General features: G+C 35.6%; 1 protein-coding gene across 1 annotated transcript; it reads left to right on the top strand.

Annotated features, from left to right (window-relative positions):
- LOC109842863 lies at nucleotides 837-16319 on the top strand. Its single transcript, XM_020411769.1, is given in 10 exon segments — nucleotides 837-1042; nucleotides 1044-1458; nucleotides 2390-2530; nucleotides 6972-7127; nucleotides 7198-7296; nucleotides 7414-7515; nucleotides 7772-7891; nucleotides 10414-10554; nucleotides 10659-10964; nucleotides 15879-16319. Coding segments are annotated over 10 exon segments (1851 nt in total). The 5' UTR covers nucleotides 837-977; the 3' UTR covers nucleotides 16185-16319.

The raw sequence follows: 20235 nt of genomic DNA, 5'->3' as shown, positions 1-20235 counted from the left end.
GTCGACGCTGGTTTCAAAGATATGTGAGACTAATTTCAAAAACATAACATAGGGGGGGGGGTTAATTTTAAAATGTGAATATATGGAGGACTAACTTCAATATATTTAATGATTTGGGGGGCTAATTTAAAATATGAAGATTTGTTGGACAAATTTCAAAATACTGAAGTGTAAGGTACTAATGTGAAAAACTCCAAAAATAATATGAGAAATACAATGTTATTTTATTCTCAACGGATGGTGCCCGGATCCTATCTTCACAATTTGTGAATTTGAACGTTGGTCAGAGACTAAAGACAGCGCATCGATGAGCATCCCTTCCATCCTTGGCACCTCCGCAATATCCCCACCGGTCAAGGGCATTTAATCCAACAATTTAAGCTCATACTGATATCCTTACTCCCAATTTTTTATCCTTCACCTCTAAATATTAGAGTGTGAAACTAATGGACAAATTTTCATAACCTATTTTGGATTTTATTCCTAAAAACAAATCCATTTCAAACTTAATTTTAAAAACAAATCCATTTCAAACTTAATTTTAAAAACAAACCTAGTTGGCTGAAACTGGGTCAGTTTTTTAAAATAAAGTTCCCAAACTTCACGGGAGTTGAAGTCCCATGAAGTTTTTTATATAACAAAACTTCACGGGACTTCAACTTCCATGAAGTTTGAATTTTTTTTTCAAAAACCGATTTAGTTTCTGTCTAACTGGGTCGGTTTTTGAAAATAAGTTTGAAACGAGTTTTTTTTTCGTAATTTTTTGACAAAACAGGTTGGGTTTGAAAATTTGTCCATGAAACTAATAGATACATAGCGCGCATATGGCCTTCCCTAAATTCTCAACGTTTAAAATAAAAATCCAAAAACCCTCATCCCTCCGTCACGAGCCCTTTGAAGTCCACTCCTCTTCAATCTCTTTCGAAAAAAAACCCTAAAAATGAAACCCTAAGAAGTCTCCCTCGATCTCTCAATCAATGGCAACGTCCGCTTTCAAATCGACGTCGAGGCGGTCCTCCCTCGCCCCCGGCGACGCCGGATCGTAGCCACCGGAGCTCATCGGCGGACTCTCAGAAAGCCTCAGCCCGATACTCCGGCCGCTTCCCGCCAGCCGCCGCCGCGGAATCCGATGAGTTCACTACGCCGAGGGGGAGGTTCGTGAATAAGACGAGAGGCACGGGGTTTCCTGAGATCAGTCTTGATGATTTGGCTGATGAGTTCTTTGGATCGACGACCAAGGGTTTTGAGGCTGAGGATGATGGGGTTGGGTCTGGTTCGGTTCGGGCTGGGCGATCGAGTAGGAGGACCGATAATGAGAGGTTTAGGATGGAGACGGAGTCGTCCAGGGTGAGGGGGCGGTCGGTGTCGAAGAAGGGGAATGCTGGTGATGATTTTGATAGATCGAGGCAGCAGAGGCGATCGGTTTCAGTTGTGAGACAACAGCGTGATAGTTTGAAGGTAATTTAGTGATAGAAGTTGCCAATTTTGGGATTTGGAAACAAATCAGCTCAATTTGAACTGTTTAGTTTTTAATCGGTCGTTGTTTACGCCTTTCATTTATTCTAGCTCAATTAAGGTGTTAAAGTTGTGATCTTGGGGTGATTAGCTTTTTGCAGTGTAGATTCAAGCGTTCTCATCTTTTCTGGAGGAATCTTTCTTTTGAAATTTTGTTGTGCTTAAATAGGGCAAATTTTGAAAACCGTGCTATTTGAGAAAATAATTGCAAAAATCGACTCATTCACAAAATAGTTGTGAAAACCGACCCAGTTTCAGCCTGACGATTGAAACTGTTTTGAAGAAAAATCTTCCGAAACTTTACGGGACTTCAAGTCCCGTGAAGTTTTTGTACATTACAAAACTTCACGGTACTTGAAATACCGTGAAGTTTCGGAACATATTTTGTCAAAACCGACCCAGTTTCAGCCAATGGCTGAAACTAGGTCGGTTTTGATAAATTTTTTTAGAATAGGTTGGAATTTGCGATTTTTTTTTTGTAAATAGGATGGTTTTCAAAATTTGTCCGGTTAAATAATTAGTATCAAGTTTTTTATAATTTTAAGCGACACATGAGTTTGCAAAAATATCTCTAGAATTGGCAATTAATAATCAGGATTTGTACTTGAATTCTTAGAAAGATAAAAAATTGTGATGATTTACTAGTTTATTATCTTTTTCATTAGTTCACCGAGCTTCAGGAAAACTTCTCATGCGAGAGCTTCAGGAAATCTCCTTTTAATAATATGTAGATAATTAGTCAGTTGTCGCTGAATTCATACCTGGACATTATCTCCATTATGACTTCTCTTACCTCTATTCTTTAGCCAAAGGAGCTCTTCTCAGTCATATTCAAATAAATAGTTACTTATGCAGTTGATGCCGTATCTTATAGGATGAGAAAGGTTTATTTAATGGTGAATTGTCTCGCCATGATCGGGTTGCTGGAGAGAGGAAGGGACTTCATGGAAATGACCGTAACTCAAGGCTGCGACGTTCAGTTTCCGTTGTTCGGTATCCATGTATTGATTTGGAGGTAACTTCCCACTTTTCATTATTGCGCTTGCCGAAATCCAGCACTTTGCAGTATTAATCACATCATGTCGGTTTTCCCTTGTAATTTAATTACAGTCTTTAGTGTAATCTACTAAAATGAAGATGTGTTTCAATTTAACTTAACCTTGTAGTTGTCAGGAAGTTCTGGTTACTGTTGTAATTACCTCTGCTTTATAGGCACTTCTTTCTTACGACCTTAATTTATGTTAACCTTTCAAGCATAACACGGTATGTATTTTTATATGGTTTCATATATCTTACTTAGCTATGCAATGCTTTTTGTCATTGGTACTGAATTTGATATTCTTATTTTTCTTGTCTCAGACTTTCTTTATATATTGAGATAATTAGCCACTAACTTCTATCAGGGTTTCTATGTTCTATGGAAAAAAAGAAAATTTAAACTTGGGCCTGTAAGATCGTCATACAATTCCGGTGACTACTTTAACCAAAACTTTAAGCTAGTGGTTTGTTGGCTAGCAGTGTATGTTCGAGCAAGGTTACAACTCAATTATTTTTCCTATCCAAATTCGATTTTTGGCCATTCATTTGAAGGTCCGCTCTGTTAAACTTAATCTATATTACATAAAGTGCTAACATACTGGTGTTCAGTTTTATTTCCTTCATATATTAGACTATGTAAACATAAATGAAATAAAATAAATTTATAAGATGTGTGTCAACTCCCTAGTCTTAGATATTTGATACCTTAATCTTTGTGAATTAAAAAATTCTTGACTATTCTTCTATTTTATCATACTAATGACAGTTATTATATGTCGAACATTGCAATTGAAACATGATATTGTACAAAATGGTTAATGTGGTTAAAGCAGTTCATATGAATCTTTGTTATCATAGAAATGAACTAGTGTTGTCAATGTTAGAGGCGCAATGCGGGACGCAAAGCATTTTTACGCACACATGCGCAAGGCGCAACGCGATGCGCGCGCCTGAGTGATGCGAGGTGCACACCACACACATAAATTTTCAAGATATATAATCAAGCATGAAAGAAAATGTTTAGGAATTCACATAAAAAAATATGTCAGAATAAATAATATCTTACCACAAAATCTTTATATAAGGTCTCAATTTCTAATGCTAACACCCAACATACTAGCAAAATTCATAAATTCTCAAATCAAATAATATAAGGTCTCAATTTCTAATGCTAACACCCAACATACTAGCAAAATTCATAAATTCTCAAATCAAATATCAAATCAAGAACTAATATCCAAGCAAATCCCAACATACTAGCAAAATTCATAAATTCTCAAATCAAATATCAAATCAAGAACTAATATCCAAGCAAATGATTACTTATGGTTCTCAATTGAAGACCACTAAAAAGGCCTGATGGATTTATTTTGTTTTTTGGGATATGGATTATCGAGTATAAAGGCTTGATTGATATGTTAACAAACAAAACTATATGAGGGTATGTACTACATGCACCTTGCCAAAATTAGGATTATTGCAAGGCGCAAAAGGCGCTGTTGCATCAGATGTTGAACGCTTCGTCACCGCTCCGCATTCCAAGGCGCATGAGGCGCGTGCTTTTAAAAACATTGGAATGAACTGTTGAACTTCATTATCTGACTAGTGAAAAGAATGAAGTAACAATCAATGACAAAATTGATAACTATGTAGTATGTTCACAAATTGTTGGCTGTGAGATTCGTGCCACATGGCAACATGACTTTACAGTATTTTCTTAATATTAAAAGGATATATAACATGAAAAACCAGTTAATAAATTCATACATTATCCTCTGTTGCAAAGATACTCTTAATATTAACAAAAAGGTGGATGCTTTAACATAACAAAGAATAAAAGGATTAACTTTTTAGATGCCTCTTCTAAAAGTAATCATTTGTTTATAGAAAGAATTAACTTAAACTAAATGTACTATATCTTGTAGATTGTTGAAATGATATCACTTAAGCATGTAACTCCTTTTAACATTAAAAATACGGACAGTTATTAGATGTTATCTGCCTTCAAGATAATGTGCAGTAAACGCTGTCCAAAAGGATAGCTTTCCAATTTCATGGTCTCGGACTAGGAAGTTTATTATATGACAACAGCAACAAGAAAGCTATTATTCCAAAATTTATTACTGGTTGTTAGAGAATATCCTCCCATTAAGCTTGGTTAGATAATTTGATTAGAAGCTATTAAGAATGATATGATAATAGCAGTGTTATAAATAACGGTAAATAGCTCCGTGATAGCAGTGCTAATAGTGTTAGAGGTCCCTTTCACAATAATATCGCTTAATAGCGGTGACATATTGCGGAATATGCGCTTTTCGCTCACAACATCCCCCAATAACGCTCCATAGCGGTGAATAGCCAGCGAGTGTAGGTAAAATTAGCTTTTTAACTGTTATTTAAAAGCGGTTTTAGATTATTTTTATAATTAAACTCGATCAGCACCTGCAAGATCTGATGTTTTAAGTCATTACTAATCGTGGTTTTTTTCTCTCGAGTCTTCCCTTGCGATCCAACTCTAAAAAAACCTAGTCCTTAAAAATGTCACCGCCTCCTACCGCCTCCCGCGACTTTCAGCATCTCCCTTCCGCCTCACGCCGCCTTCCACAGACTCCGACACCTCCTTCAGCATCTCCTCTCACCGCCACAACACCTCTCACCTCTTCTTGTTGTGATATCCTCCTATTGCAGTCCTCTCACCACCCACCTCATCTTCTTGAAGACGACGACTCTTCAACTTTAAATCATGCTTAGAATCTCTTCAATATTATGTGATTGTTATATGTCTTTCATGCCTAGAATCTCTTTAAATCATCAAATATGCGTTTGTAGTTTTTTTAAATATTTCTTTAATTTTTTGAATATTTGTACATATTTAAATTAGACTATTTTTTGACTTTATGCTTTTTGCTGTTATTTTGCTGCAATAGCTCCGAATAGAGTTAGCAGTTCCTCAATGCTACGCGACGCTATCCGCTAACGATAACTTTGGATAATAGTTAACTTAGTGGAGGAGATAGCCCCTCAATGAAACTGAGTGGAAGAGTTGGATTTTTGTAGAAACCCTAAAACTTGCTAGGTTGTAAAATACAATCGAGGTCCACCATCCAAGCTTTTATAAATTAAGACGTCGACGGTACACTGCCGCTTGCAAAGTAGAATAGATCTTAAATTTTATTATTTAGTGATTTTGTGAGTTAAAAAAGAAAATTAGAGAAAGGAGGAGAGATAGAGAGAAAGAGAGACATTTCATTTATCTATCACCCTGTTTCTTCTAAGTTGCAGCTTCTTTAATCTGATCAAATTAGTTAAAGATCTACTCCTTAATTAGAAGTACTTTAACACAAGTCCACGCTTGGAAAAATTATGGAATTATTTTTATATAGTACTTAATATATAGTTTACAGTTTATTTTCTTAGTTTAATACCCAACCGCTCCCTAGTAGAAATGGCTATAGAAAGGACATAAAAGTAAGAAACAGACAACCGGAATACTTACCGTCGGTCACTTCTGGAGATCATAGCGAACATGAAGCCTTGAACTAGGCCCTTTCTTTGGAAATTGACTGAAAATACACATGGAAAGCTTAGATAGTGCACTTGTTTTCATATTCACGTTCTATAAGTTCATGTGTTTGAATGTAATAAAGAAACTGGCTAGATCCTCTCTTTTTCAGTGAATCTACTACATTCATTTAGTGGAAAACTTCTTTTGTAGGTTCTAATCCATTGGGAGTTTTAAGACTCATTCTGAAGGGTATCTCTCTCTGTGCAACAATGCCTTGGGGAGAGGTTTATGTCCTTTCGGAGAGCCTTCTCCCATATGGACAGCTCTCTAATAAACGTTAGTCCTACTTGTTTTTGGAGAAATCTCATTGTCATGCTTTTGTCTCTAATAATTTTATATTATTACTTGTTTATTTCATATTCCATAAAATAAAAGCTCATGTGTAGGGTGTGTGTGTGTGTAGATATAGATATAGATATAGATATTTGAGATTGTGCGTATGTTATATCTATATTAAACTTTCAAAAGAGTTTCTTATTTTGTCTCTAATAATTTTATATTATTACTTGTTTATTTCATATTCCATAAAATAAAAGCTCATGTGTAGGGTGTGTGTGTGTGTGTAGATATAGATATAGATATTTGAGATTGTGCGTATGTTATATCTATATTAAACTTTCAAAAGAGTTTCTTATTTATGTTCCATGTCATATTGTATCCACTTCCCATGTCTGTGGCTTCTACTACATTGTGAACCAGTTTGTTCATTAGCTTTAATTTTCACTTATCTACTCATGACTCCAAAATTTAAGAACTCTACTTGACTAGAGTGCAAATTGAGTTTCCATGATTGCATTTGCATGCTATTCATCAATTTATGGGATGCTGATTCTTTCATATTTTAAATCTACAGAGTGACACTGATAAATCTTATGGTTCTAGCAAATTGAGGAGTATTGACAACAGAAATTTCCAGCTATCGTCTTCAAGGAAACAAACAGATACTTTTCACGTACTGAGAAGGTCAATGAGTCAAAAGGATTTTGTACAGTCACATGATAACTACTCGGTAGGTGATCCATTCTTTAATTGTCACTGTCGACAATGCAATTTTATATCATTTCTTTTTGTTTTTTCAGAGCCACTCTTCATCTCTGACCGACGATGAAGTACGGGATGTTCATTCTAATAAAAGTGGGTCTGAGAAGACAATACAAGCACTTTACAGCAAGGAAAAGGTCGGTTTGATAACTGTTCCACTTTTCTAAAACTGATATCCTTGTGTACTTCTTGATAGAGAGGCAAGAGATATTAATGAGCTACCCATCCTTATTGTAACTATATATATGCTTCAGGCAGAACAACCTACTGGAGATAGAGATGAAGGTGGACTATATGAAGTCATGCGAAATGAAGTAAGGCATGCTGTCCATGAGATCAGGACAGAGCTTGAAAAGGTGTATGTTCAATTATTACTCCAGCCTTTTTATCATGCAAATGTTTAGTTGCTTTACTGACTAAAACTCATATCCTTCTAATTTCTAGATTTTGCTTCATGTTTTCTCCCTATTATCGTGTTAACCTTTTTCTTCTTTCTGTTATTTCCTGATAAAATTTTCTGTGCTACCTTGCAATACTATTATCATGATTTTCCACTTATAATTGTAGACATTTATTCTCCATTTTATCATATTGACATCAGAGTACTTTCAGGTCATGGTGAAAACAGAACCCACTACCTTAGCGAATAGTGATGTCAATCAGCCAACGGGTGAAAATTCGGTCCAAATTATTGCTGAGATTAGAAAAAACTACACCAATAAACTGGAACAGGTATGGATAAAGATTATTATTTAGATATTTTCCATGTGTCATTTTCCATATTTCGCAATTGTTCTTGTTTATTGACTGGCCAATTAACATGAAAATAAACTAATCATCAGGAAGGGTATTTTGAAACCCAATTAGGTTTTGCTCCAAGAGATTAGAAAACGGGAATGGGACTGCTTCAGGATGTGTTATGATTATGAATGCTACATAGGAATGAAAGATGTTAAAAATATGATAATATAAAATTATTTATCTGGATTTACCTCTTTTTACTAATGCCTCTTTCTGTTCATATAATTTGAAGTATTCATATGTTGCCTTACCTGTTTAAAAGATACACTGTCCATAGCTGTACAATAAACGAACATTAACAACATCATAAGTTGTGGAATGATTTTTTTTTGTAGTCAATTCTTTCTTACCAGAACTTTCTTGCTACATACAGTAACCAGTAATCATATGCGGGGCGCTAATCCACTGCGCTGAAGCGCTTCGCGCCCGAGGCGCGCGCCTCACTGCGCCCTTAAAAACACTAAACTAAATATTAGGTATATTAAGAGTGAAGATCAAAGAGCTCTAGTTACTTTCATAAATTGTTTAATGATAACTAAATAGGTGAGAAACATAGAGAATTTGACTATATAGTGAATGATAGAAACTATAGATATTGTCTGAAAATTAGGATCAAGGAGGTCAAACCTGCTCTAAAGAAAATGAAAAGTAGAAGAGCCGTAGGACAGGACAATATCCGTTTTGAAGTTTGGAAATGTCTTGGAGATATAGAATTAGGATGACTGACCAAATTATTTAATAAGATTATTAAAACAAAGAGAATCCCCAATGAGTGGAAGATTAGTACGTTGATGCCGATTACAAGAATAAAGGAGATATATAAAGTTGTTCAACCTATTATGATATTAAACTCATGAGTCATACTATGAAACTTTGAGAGAGGGTAACTGAGCAAAGACTAAGAAAAGAGACAAGTGTATCTGAAAATCAATTCGGTTTTATGTTCGGGAGTTCATCAATGGAACCTATACATATTTGAGATGGTTGATGGAGAAATATAAAGAAAAAAAGATCTATATATGATTGTCATTGACCTAGAAAAAGCTTCTGATAAAATGCATAGGAGATAATGTGGTGGGTTTTAGAAAAGAAGCACGTATCTAGTAAATATATTGATGTGATTAAATATATGTATGATAAAGTAACAACTAAAGTAGAACTAATAAAGGAGAGACTAAGTCATTTTCAATAATCTTAGGTTTACATTAAGGGTCAACCTTGAGGCCTTATCTTTTTTGCTTTACTTATGGACCAACTTATTAGACATACTCAGAATGAAGTGTCATGATGTATGTTATTTACTGATGATATAATATTAACTGACAAGACTAGAATAATTTCTAAATTAGAAAGGTGGAAGCAAGCTCTTGAAACTAAATGTTTTAGAATTAGTAGAACAAAAATAGAATATATGGAATGCATTTTTATTAAAACTAGAAGAAGAAAAGAGCTTATGATACATATTAATGGCCAAGAAATATCTAAAAGCAATGAGTTTCGTTATTTAGGATAAATCATTCGATATGATAGTGAGATTGAGGATGATGATGTTAATCGAACCAAATTAGGATGGTTAAAATGGAGAAGTGCTTCGAGAGTATTGTGTGATCATAGAATACCTGTTAGACTTAAGGAAAAATTCTATAAGTCAGTTATGAGACCAACAATGTTTTGTGGATCAGAATATTTGTCAATTAAAAAATAATATGTGCAAAAAATGAGTGTAGTAGAAATGAGAATGTTGAGATGGCCTTGTGTGTATATACTAAAAGATACGATAAGAAATGAATGCATCTGTAGATAATTAGAGATTACTCTTATTGGAGGATAAAATGAGAGAGAATCGATTAAGGTGGTATGGCTATGTACAACATAGACCTCTTACCTCATCGGTTAGGAGAAGTGATAATATTATAGTTAATGGAGCAAAGAGATGTAGATGTAGACTTAGAAGGACTTGGTTGTAGGCAATTAAGAAGGATATAGTTGTGGTTAGCTTAACAGGTGAGATGTCCCATAATAGAACGTAATGGAAGAATATGATTCATATAGCCGACCCCAAACATTTGGGATAGAGGCTTTGTTGTTGTTGTTTTTGTAGAAGAAAGTAATTGCTGTTCCAAGTAATTTGGTGTATAGGAAAGATACAACATAACTGTTATCTTTTGAAATATCACGATGAAAGGTACATATTGCTAGATTGAAAAAAAAAAACAATCCACGTCTAAGGCTGGGACTTATCATAGTTCGGGATGTAAGAAAGGGGATTATAACTATGTTGATGGATATGTTTTTTTTTTTTTGAAAATGGAGTCCGTGTGCATGTTATGTACACATCACCTCGTTTGATACCTGTAGTCTGATTGTAATTTGTGCATTCCAATCTGCCGTCATGCCAATTATTAGTTTGAAGATACCCTATGACATATTCATTCAATGTCCACGCATTTCAGTCAGAGAAGCGAAAGCAGGACTTACTAGCTGAGTTAGCGGCTGAAGAGCAACGTGGTCAGGAGCTTACTCATATTGTCAGAGAACTGCTTCCTGCACAGAAACAAGCAATTGCTGCAGGAAGGCCATCGCGATATCATAGGGTAAGATTTCTTTGTTGCAAGCACTTTTTGGTGTACTCATACCTTTCATATGAATGGGTGCATGTTTGATAGGTTCTTATGGTTTGCACTTAATTTTGTTCCAGAGGAGCAACGATAAGAAAAGGATGTCAAACCGATTGATTGAAGAGGCAGAAAAATATTTTGAGGATTTCCTGTCAAATGTTGAGGACACAGATTTATCGTCTTTTGATGGAGAAAGAAGTGATACAAGTTCAACCATGGGAGGTGGTCCAAAGCTGAGAGAACTTGCTGTCCACAATGTCATATCAGAGACTAACGCAATTCTGCAAAATGCAACTTCATCGCCTGCCGAGACGGATGGTGTTCTACTTCCTTGGTTGGATTGGGAGACCAGCAATGACTTGTCTCCTTTGCCATGTAAAAGCAAGGTAGGAACGCCGTGGAATGCAGCTCAGGTTATTAAAATGTTTTTCCCTATGATAGATTCCCCCCCTTATCTGTGATGCTTCAGTTTCAGCGTCAGCATCTGAATTCTTTTCACATGTTATAAGATGCATCATTATTGTTAAATGTTGCTTTACTTTCCATGTAAATTTAACTTGATTATTTAGATTTGAATTCTCGTAGATTATACAGGTGTTATTATATTGTCTAATATATTAAACTTCTTTTCCTTACTATGAGTTACTTGATATTTGGGTTCAGTTGTCCTGAACACTTTCTTATCTTAGTTTCTTCACATTAATAGTGGTGAAACTGATAGACACATGTATTGGAAATTTGCAACAATACTACCTATTGCTTAGGTATGTTTTGCCTTGTTGATACCCTTTATTACAATCCGAGCGGGAACTTGAAGCCATCCATCATGATATTGCTCTTATTTGGGAATGCAAGCTATCCATGATACCTTCATCAAAATACTACCAATAATTAACCCTCGAGTCTAGTAATTATTACACAAGAGATCCTTTTAAATTTTAATACATCTTATGGAAGACTACAAGGTTGCTGATAGCGGATAGCGGCGCGTCGCGGCGAGGTACCGCTAAGGCTATATCGAGCTATTGCGGCGAAATCGCGGCAAATAGCGCACCGTCAAATAGCGGTCCAATTTAAATATATTTAAATATCCTAAATAATAAAAAAATTCATAATAAATCTAAAAATTCTACAAATGCATACTTGATGCCTAAACATGAAATATATGTGTAATAATTACATAATATTAACAATGTACTATAATTATAAAGATTAAAGAATGGAAAAAACGTACCTGTTTATCCAAAAGATTGTTATTTGTCCAATTTCTTCAACTTTCAAGTCTAATATGAAAATACTCAACAATAAAAAAGCATGATTAGTAAGTTAGTAATATGATCATTATATTAACTACTAGAAAGTTGACCTAAAAAATAAAGTATTCAAGTAGTTCTCCTAAAGCCACCTCATCCTCCAACTGCTTGTTTTTCTTTATGTGAAATAGTACGTGAATTCTACAACCATTTAACTAAGAGAACTTCAAGACCTTCTGCCTTCCAGTTCTCTTCACGTACTATTTCACGTAAATTACTTAATTGTACTAAAATCAGTGTTGGAGGCGGAGGAGATGGCCCCGTTGTCGTGGAGGCGGGTGGGATGAGACGAACGGGCGGCGGGCGGCGGGATCTCAGGATCTGGAGGAGGGTAGGGCGGCTAGGCAGGTTGGTGGCGGTCGACGACGAAAGGAGCTCTGACGACGAGGGTCGCTGGTGCTGGTGGAAGCCTCGGCTGGAAGGAGGCGTTGATGCTGGTGCTGGAGGCGAGGAGCTTACTCATATTGTCAGAGAACTGCTTCCTGCACAGAAACAAGCAATTGCTGCAGGAAGGCCATCGCGATATCATAGGGTAAGATTTCTTTGTTGCAAGCACTTTTTGGTGTACTCATACCTTTCATATGAATGGGTGCATGTTTGATAGGTTCTTATGGTTTGCACTTAATTTTGTTCCAGAGGAGCAACGATAAGAAAAGGATGTCAAACCGATTGATTGAAGAGGCAGAAAAATATTTTGAGGATTTCCTGTCAAATGTTGAGGACACAGATTTATCGTCTTTTGATGGAGAAAGAAGTGATACAAGTTCAACCATGGGAGGTGGTCCAAAGCTGAGAGAACTTGCTGTCCACAATGTCATATCAGAGACTAACGCAATTCTGCAAAATGCAACTTCATCGCCTGCCGAGACGGATGGTGTTCTACTTCCTTGGTTGGATTGGGAGACCAGCAATGACTTGTCTCCTTTGCCATGTAAAAGCAAGGTAGGAACGCCGTGGAATGCAGCTCAGGTTATTAAAATGTTTTTCCCTATGATAGATTCCCCCCCTTATCTGTGATGCTTCAGTTTCAGCGTCAGCATCTGAATTCTTTTCACATGTTATAAGATGCATCATTATTGTTAAATGTTGCTTTACTTTCCATGTAAATTTAACTTGATTATTTAGATTTGAATTCTCGTAGATTATACAGGTGTTATTATATTGTCTAATATATTAAACTTCTTTTCCTTACTATGAGTTACTTGATATTTGGGTTCAGTTGTCCTGAACACTTTCTTATCTTAGTTTCTTCACATTAATAGTGGTGAAACTGATAGACACATGTATTGGAAATTTGCAACAATACTACCTATTGCTTAGGTATGTTTTGCCTTGTTGATACCCTTTATTACAATCCGAGCGGGAACTTGAAGCCATCCATCATGATATTGCTCTTATTTGGGAATGCAAGCTATCCATGATACCTTCATCAAAATACTACCAATAATTAACCCTCGAGTCTAGTAATTATTACACAAGAGATCCTTTTAAATTTTAATACATCTTATGGAAGACTACAAGGTTGCTGATAGCGGATAGCGGCGCGTCGCGGCGAGGTACCGCTAAGGCTATATCGAGCTATTGCGGCGAAATCGCGGCAAATAGCGCACCGTCAAATAGCGGTCCAATTTAAATATATTTAAATATCCTAAATAATAAAAAAATTCATAATAAATCTAAAAATTCTACAAATGCATACTTGATGCCTAAACATGAAATATATGTGTAATAATTACATAATATTAACAATGTACTATAATTATAAAGATTAAAGAATGGAAAAAACGTACCTGTTTATCCAAAAGATTGTTATTTGTCCAATTTCTTCAACTTTCAAGTCTAATATGAAAATACTCAACAATAAAAAAGCATGATTAGTAAGTTAGTAATATGATCATTATATTAACTACTAGAAAGTTGACCTAAAAAATAAAGTATTCAAGTAGTTCTCCTAAAGCCACCTCATCCTCCAACTGCTTGTTTTTCTTTATGTGAAATAGTACGTGAATTCTACAACCATTTAACTAAGAGAACTTCAAGACCTTCTGCCTTCCAGTTCTCTTCACGTACTATTTCACGTAAATTACTTAATTGTACTAAAATCAGTGTTGGAGGCGGAGGAGATGGCCCCGTTGTCGTGGAGGCGGGTGGGATGAGACGAACGGGCGGCGGGCGGCGGGATCTCAGGATCTGGAGGAGGGTAGGGCGGCTAGGCAGGTTGGTGGCGGTCGACGACGAAAGGAGCTCTGACGACGAGGGTCGCTGGTGCTGGTGGAAGCCTCGGCTGGAAGGAGGCGTTGATGCTGGTGCTGAGAGCAGCTTGGGGAAGTGGCCGGCTGGAGAAAGGCGTCGCGACGGTGGACAGTCAGGGCGACAGCGGGCGGATGAGGAAGGCGGCAGCGTCGGATGAACCAGAATACGACGGACGAGTCAAAGGGGCGGTGGCGGATGAAGGGCACACGAGTTCCTGGGGTTGGAGATGAAGGGATCTTGAGTTGGAGATGAAGGGGAGAAGGAAGGGTGACGATTTGGGGAAGACGGGAACTGAGTGAGGCGACTAGGGCAGACGGGAAGTGAGGGGTTTAAGTATAAATGGGTAAGCGGGTCGGGTTCGGGCCGGGTGCGGGGAAAAGTTCGGTTGCTTGAAGCAGTTAATAGCGCTTTTAAGCGCTTTTACCCGCTAAAACCCCGCTAAATCGCGCAATTCGAGCACAAAGCGGTTTTTACAGCTTAAGCAAGCCGCTAATGCCTTACGCGTAGCGCTGATGCTCCGCTTCCGCGATTTGCGCCGCGATAGCCCCGCTTTTTGCCGCTTTTTACAACACTGGAAGACTATTTGCATCACTTTGTATGTTTCCCCCTCGCCTTCACAGCTCTAGAGATAGCACAGCCATAGTTCTGTATGGCATGACACTTCGCTCTGTATTGTTCTAAATACTTAGTTTCCAACACTTTCTAGTTGATCTTAAGCTCTGATACCAGTTGTATCCCCCTGGCTAAGATCCTCCCATGTAGGTTGTGCATCTTGTACTCTCTCACTTGAGCACATAATATGATACCACGATTCCTACTTTAAAAGTGCTAACTATTATTTTTTCTCTTAAGAATTATTATACACCAGTGACTCTTTAACACATCCCATATAAGACTATTCACTTTTTGGGTGTCACACCCTTAACTTGCAATTATATTAACACTACACTTTCCAATGTGGAATATTGGCAAAGATTAATTAGTGATTGTGGTATTGCTTCATGTGTAAGGATTTGTCTGTGACCCTATCTCACATATGGTGACTCGATTTGGGCACACACTAATGCAAATGCTCTTGTATACAATTTTATCAGCTGAATTAATAGACAAGTATTCTTCTTCATTAAATTAAAAGTTAGGTTTTGATAATTTTTATGCAAATGTAACTTTATGGAGAGGAAGGGAGGGTGTTGTATATGATAATCAAACCCCTTTTCGTCATACAAATGAGTGTGGTGCGGGGCCTCTTATTCTAAGACATGGCCGGCTGCCCACTTGGCATGCTCCCTGTCGGAGTGCTTTTGCTATGTATGGTTCATCTATATAGTTTTATAAAACCTCTGTTCACATGTTGCTGATATACATTAATAGATTATGAGGACTTTAATTGCTATTGTTATGGTTTACTGTATGTCTTTTGGTGCCTTGACGAGGGGTACTCCTAGTGTCCTACATATGCCAGCTTTGTCAGTGTTTGTTTCCTTCTCATGTTGAGTAAAAAGAGCCTACAAGTGTTCTTGCACTTGTAGAGATGTTAGATAACAACGTTAGTCTTCCTTTTTAAGTAAATTAATGTTTATGCTGAAGACCTTTCTACTTGACCCTAAGGACTTACACGAGGAGGGATATTGATATGTTTGCAGTTAGAGAATATCGCATCCTTTACTTTCTGCATTATTCTTACTGTAACTGGAGGACTAAAAATCGCTGTACCTTACTCCATTTTGATTTCAGGAAGCAAAAGCCGTATGTGATAATACTACAAGTATAAGTAGTCTTGGGAGTTGGAGCCCTGAAGGCAATGAAAACTCACCTGCAGTTTCCAATGAGGTGACTGGGAAGTTATTTGGACTGAGAAGCCATCAAATGAGAAGTAGCGGTTTCTCTACTGCTGACGGGCCAAAGAGATCGTCATTCAACATGGATGACTACCTTGATCTCCAGCGCAGTGATGATCTCCTTTATGAGATAGTGAAGCAGAGGCACAGAATAGAGTCAGGTGGCCTAGTCCTATGCGGAAGAGTACCTTTATTTAGTTGACCATTGTTTAAATTTATGTAACTGTTCTTTCTTATTGAGTCTTTGTGTATCTATTTCAGGCTGCAAGCAGCGCATCTCTTTCTTCTGTAAATGGTTTTACTGTCTGTTTGAAAATTTTAAGTAAAGTTAATTTTATTGCAATTGTCTTATTTCAAAAATTTGATTGCGAGTGTTCAGAGAAATGAATGAAAGCTAGGTTGCACAACATTTGTTTTTGATCGTCAATTCTGTTTCAGGATTGTGAGTTGAATGATAGGATGGAATTCGATCTTTTTGTTGGGTATGGATTTCCTTTCTCTGTGAAGAACTCACGGTTACACTGTCGGTTTGTTTGGTGCAGGTGCAGCCAACTGAAGGAACTTTTACTTTTCTCCCCCTCTAAAACATGGTTTTACACTAGGGACTTCTTGATATGGAAATTGCAAAAATTCATGATTAAAAGCTCCGTATGATGACAGGAAGAAAGTCAGTAACGGTTAGCAGTAATATTGAAAGAATGTCAATATAATACTTGTATTAGTAGTAAGACCATCAACAATGATTGAACGAGTATCGGTCCTGTAATAAGCCTTTAGGCCTTCTTGTAGGTTCGATATGTAATATTGCACAAGTTTACAAGATCCATGTCGGAGTACGTAAAGTACCAAGCTGACCACGGTGCTCAAGTAGTCCGACACTTTCAATTCCTGGGCAACAGAGCTCAGCCTTGTTGATTTTGGGGATTTCAGCTTTCCTTTGAAACAAATCATGGATTCTGGAGGGGGGAAAAACCAACTCTACTGCTGTTAATTCTATCATTCACGGTTTCGGGGCAAAGCTGCAGGTCGAGGCAAGATACAACAGAGAATACAAAGCTGGGGATTTTCGAGGGGAAACAAAGTTTCGGGGTATTATGTGGGAAACGACCCAGACTTTTGGAGGGGCATAGCCACAATGCCAAAAATAGAAACGCGGGTTACATCTGGGTACAGCCCCTCGACCATGGAATACAAAATCCTGTGTTTTTTTTTCCTTCTCGAGGTGCCTGATGTCGTCAACTATATCTTTGGAAGCGAAATCATCTCCTTTAAATTCCATGATGACAACAAAATCAATTGTGATGAGTATTGGCGGGAACTGTTTTTTGTTTTTGTTTTTTTTGCATTGGTGATGATACAGGTCTCCTCAATGGATACATTTCATATGATGCCTAATTATGGTGATCCTGGTCAAGGCACGGATTCAAGCTCCACGGTAGTTAGACTGCTTCACTTGGTGGGAAAGGAAATAGTGAAGTTTTCATGACAGAGCTCAACGGGAAAGCTACTCGTAACACAATCAGCGGACCCGAGTGCGAGCTGTAGGATCTGTTGGAGGACTATGAACAAGGCAAGTGGGCAACGGGAAAAATATTGATGAAGGTAGGAAAACGTAAGTCCGACAACAAATTGGTTAACTAGGATCCTCGAGGCAAAGGAATTGGAACAATCAGAAACGAGAAGCAACCATTCGTGACCAGCTTTTACGCAGAGGCTTTTACGTCCATGAAACAAAGCATATATAGCTAGCTTCAATCTGTTATGAACTTATTTATCCACGTTCATAAACTCATGAATTTACTTCTCCCCATTTGACTTTTACACACACACACACATCATACTCCTTTTAAAAGTACGAGTTCGAGAAAATCTTTTAGTAGACAAAAATACCATTGGAATTCAAATACTAATCCATTAAGTAAGAGTATACGTAAATTGATAAATTAATGAATTCTTATTGGATATACATAGTATGGAGATAAAGATATAGTTTAAATTGAAATGTAAACCTGAATGAAAGAGCAACTTAGGAAAATTAGACGATTTATTAAATGCCAAATTTACCCCCCTCGCTCTTATATGTGATCAATGATCAAACTGCAAACAATAATTCACATGCTATATGATTAATAATTACACACAACGCGGCGATCTCTCACCGACTAAAATTCAAGTAGTTCAAGATACACTTAAGTTAATCAGACGATTTATTAAATATCAAATTTACCCCCTCGCTCTTATATGTGATCAATGCTCAAACTGCAAATAATTATTCACGTGCTACATGATTAATAATGACAATCTGTAAATAATTATTCACATGCTATATGGTTAATAATTACACACAAAGTGGTGATCTCTCACCGACTAAAATTAAAGTAGTTCAAAGTACTGCATAGTTTGTTTTAAATTTTAATTATACTATTATTATTTAAATAGAACTCTATTTATAATTGTTATCCTCTCACATGTAACATCATATACCAATATATATAAACCAAGAAATTACAATAATTTATATAACACTTTTATCTCCTTCTACAGGCATATACCTTTGTTATTAGATTAGATTAGATTATTTTAAAGCAATTAATTATATTGTATATTTGATCTTTTTTTCAGATCAATAAATTACAATAATTTTCACAGTACTTTTATCTCATTCAATAATTATGTGTCTTTGTTATTTTCTTCTTATTAAAATAGATTAGATTGTTTAGAAATTATGAATTATAAAATTGCAACAACTTTCACAATACTTTCATCTATTTTCTTATTATTAGATTAGATTATATAATTTTAAAATAATTAATTATATTATATGTTTGATTTATTTTCAGATCTCAAAGTTTAATTATACTATTATTATTTAAATAGATATTGTTTGTATAAAAGTTAAAGAGAATCTCACACGTATCTTTGATCTCAATGCCAATTATAATACTTATATATGGGTTTTGGTTAAAATAAATTTCATGTATAAGGTTAACTTATATGATCCTACTTTAATCGGATTAGATATTTTAATATTTGTTCTTTACACCCAAACTTTTCCATAAAACAAATAGATTTTTAAAATTAATCTTGGGGGTTTCTTGCATTAAAAAATTATGTTAGATGGCCCATACAGTCTGTTTTGTAGTTTAAGATTGTAAACACATTTTGTCACTTTTGCATATCAATTATGAGTAATAATATAATTTAATTGATTCAAGTACATCTTAATATATTTCTGGACTCTTATCTTGTCTTTTGCTCTTTATCATGTACTAACCTAGTGATTCTTATTCAATTCCTTCTTTTTTCTTTTTTGTCTCTTGACATTGTCTTTTGTTCTTCATTATGTATAAACCCATTTCATGGATTAGGGCTATGGTTTTTGAGGGGGAGCAGAAGACAAATGAGTTAATTTTGGTGTTAGACTTTATTATTTGAAGAGATTATTTTTAAAAAATTCAACTCTAACATGATATCACAACTGATGTAGATGATGAAGACGCTACTCTAGAATTGCCCAATAAAAAGATAAAGGTGAAGAAAGATTGATCTCGGCTCAATTAAAATATAAAATAAAAAAAAATAAATGATAATATTTTTTGAATATTTTATACTATAACTTAATTTTTGAGTAAAATTAGGAATTTTTAGAATGAATTTTCATCCAAAATTTTTAGTAATTTTGTATGCATATGTGATTGCTTTTATCACATAAAAATATACTATAGTTACCATTAATCTTTAGTTTTGTCTTTTTATTATTTTAAGTCTATCAAATAATGTAGGCTGAGATCTCATATATATATATCATGTTTATCATACTTTTTTTTATGTTTGCTTTTAAGATTGCCAAAATTTTTAGTAATTTTGTATGCATATGTGATTGCTTTTATCACATAAAAATATACTATAGTTACCATTAATCTTTAGTTTTGTCTTTTTATTATTTTATCCTTGATTCCATATTATAGCTTGGAATTGGTAGAGTTTAGAATATGACATGTAGTATCAATTTAACTTATTTTCTTTTACTATTCTGCTTAAAGAATTATTATGTCAACTGATATCTTTTTCTGTAAAAATCAATTATGATATCCTAGTTAAGTATATTGATCCCATTTTAGCATAAAAATCCATTACGTCAAAGTTTTTATAATATTTAAATAAAAATTATAACAATCTAATAATTAAAATGAATCTGACTTATTTATAGTAATAAAAAAAAAAACAAATTATTTTAGTATTTAAAAAATCAC

This window comes from Asparagus officinalis, chromosome 5 (assembly GCF_001876935.1).
Source record: "Asparagus officinalis chromosome 5, Aspof.V1, whole genome shotgun sequence".
In the NCBI taxonomy this organism is placed as follows: Eukaryota; Viridiplantae; Streptophyta; class Magnoliopsida; order Asparagales; family Asparagaceae; genus Asparagus; species Asparagus officinalis.
This window is presented reverse-complemented; position numbering and strand designations above follow the sequence as displayed.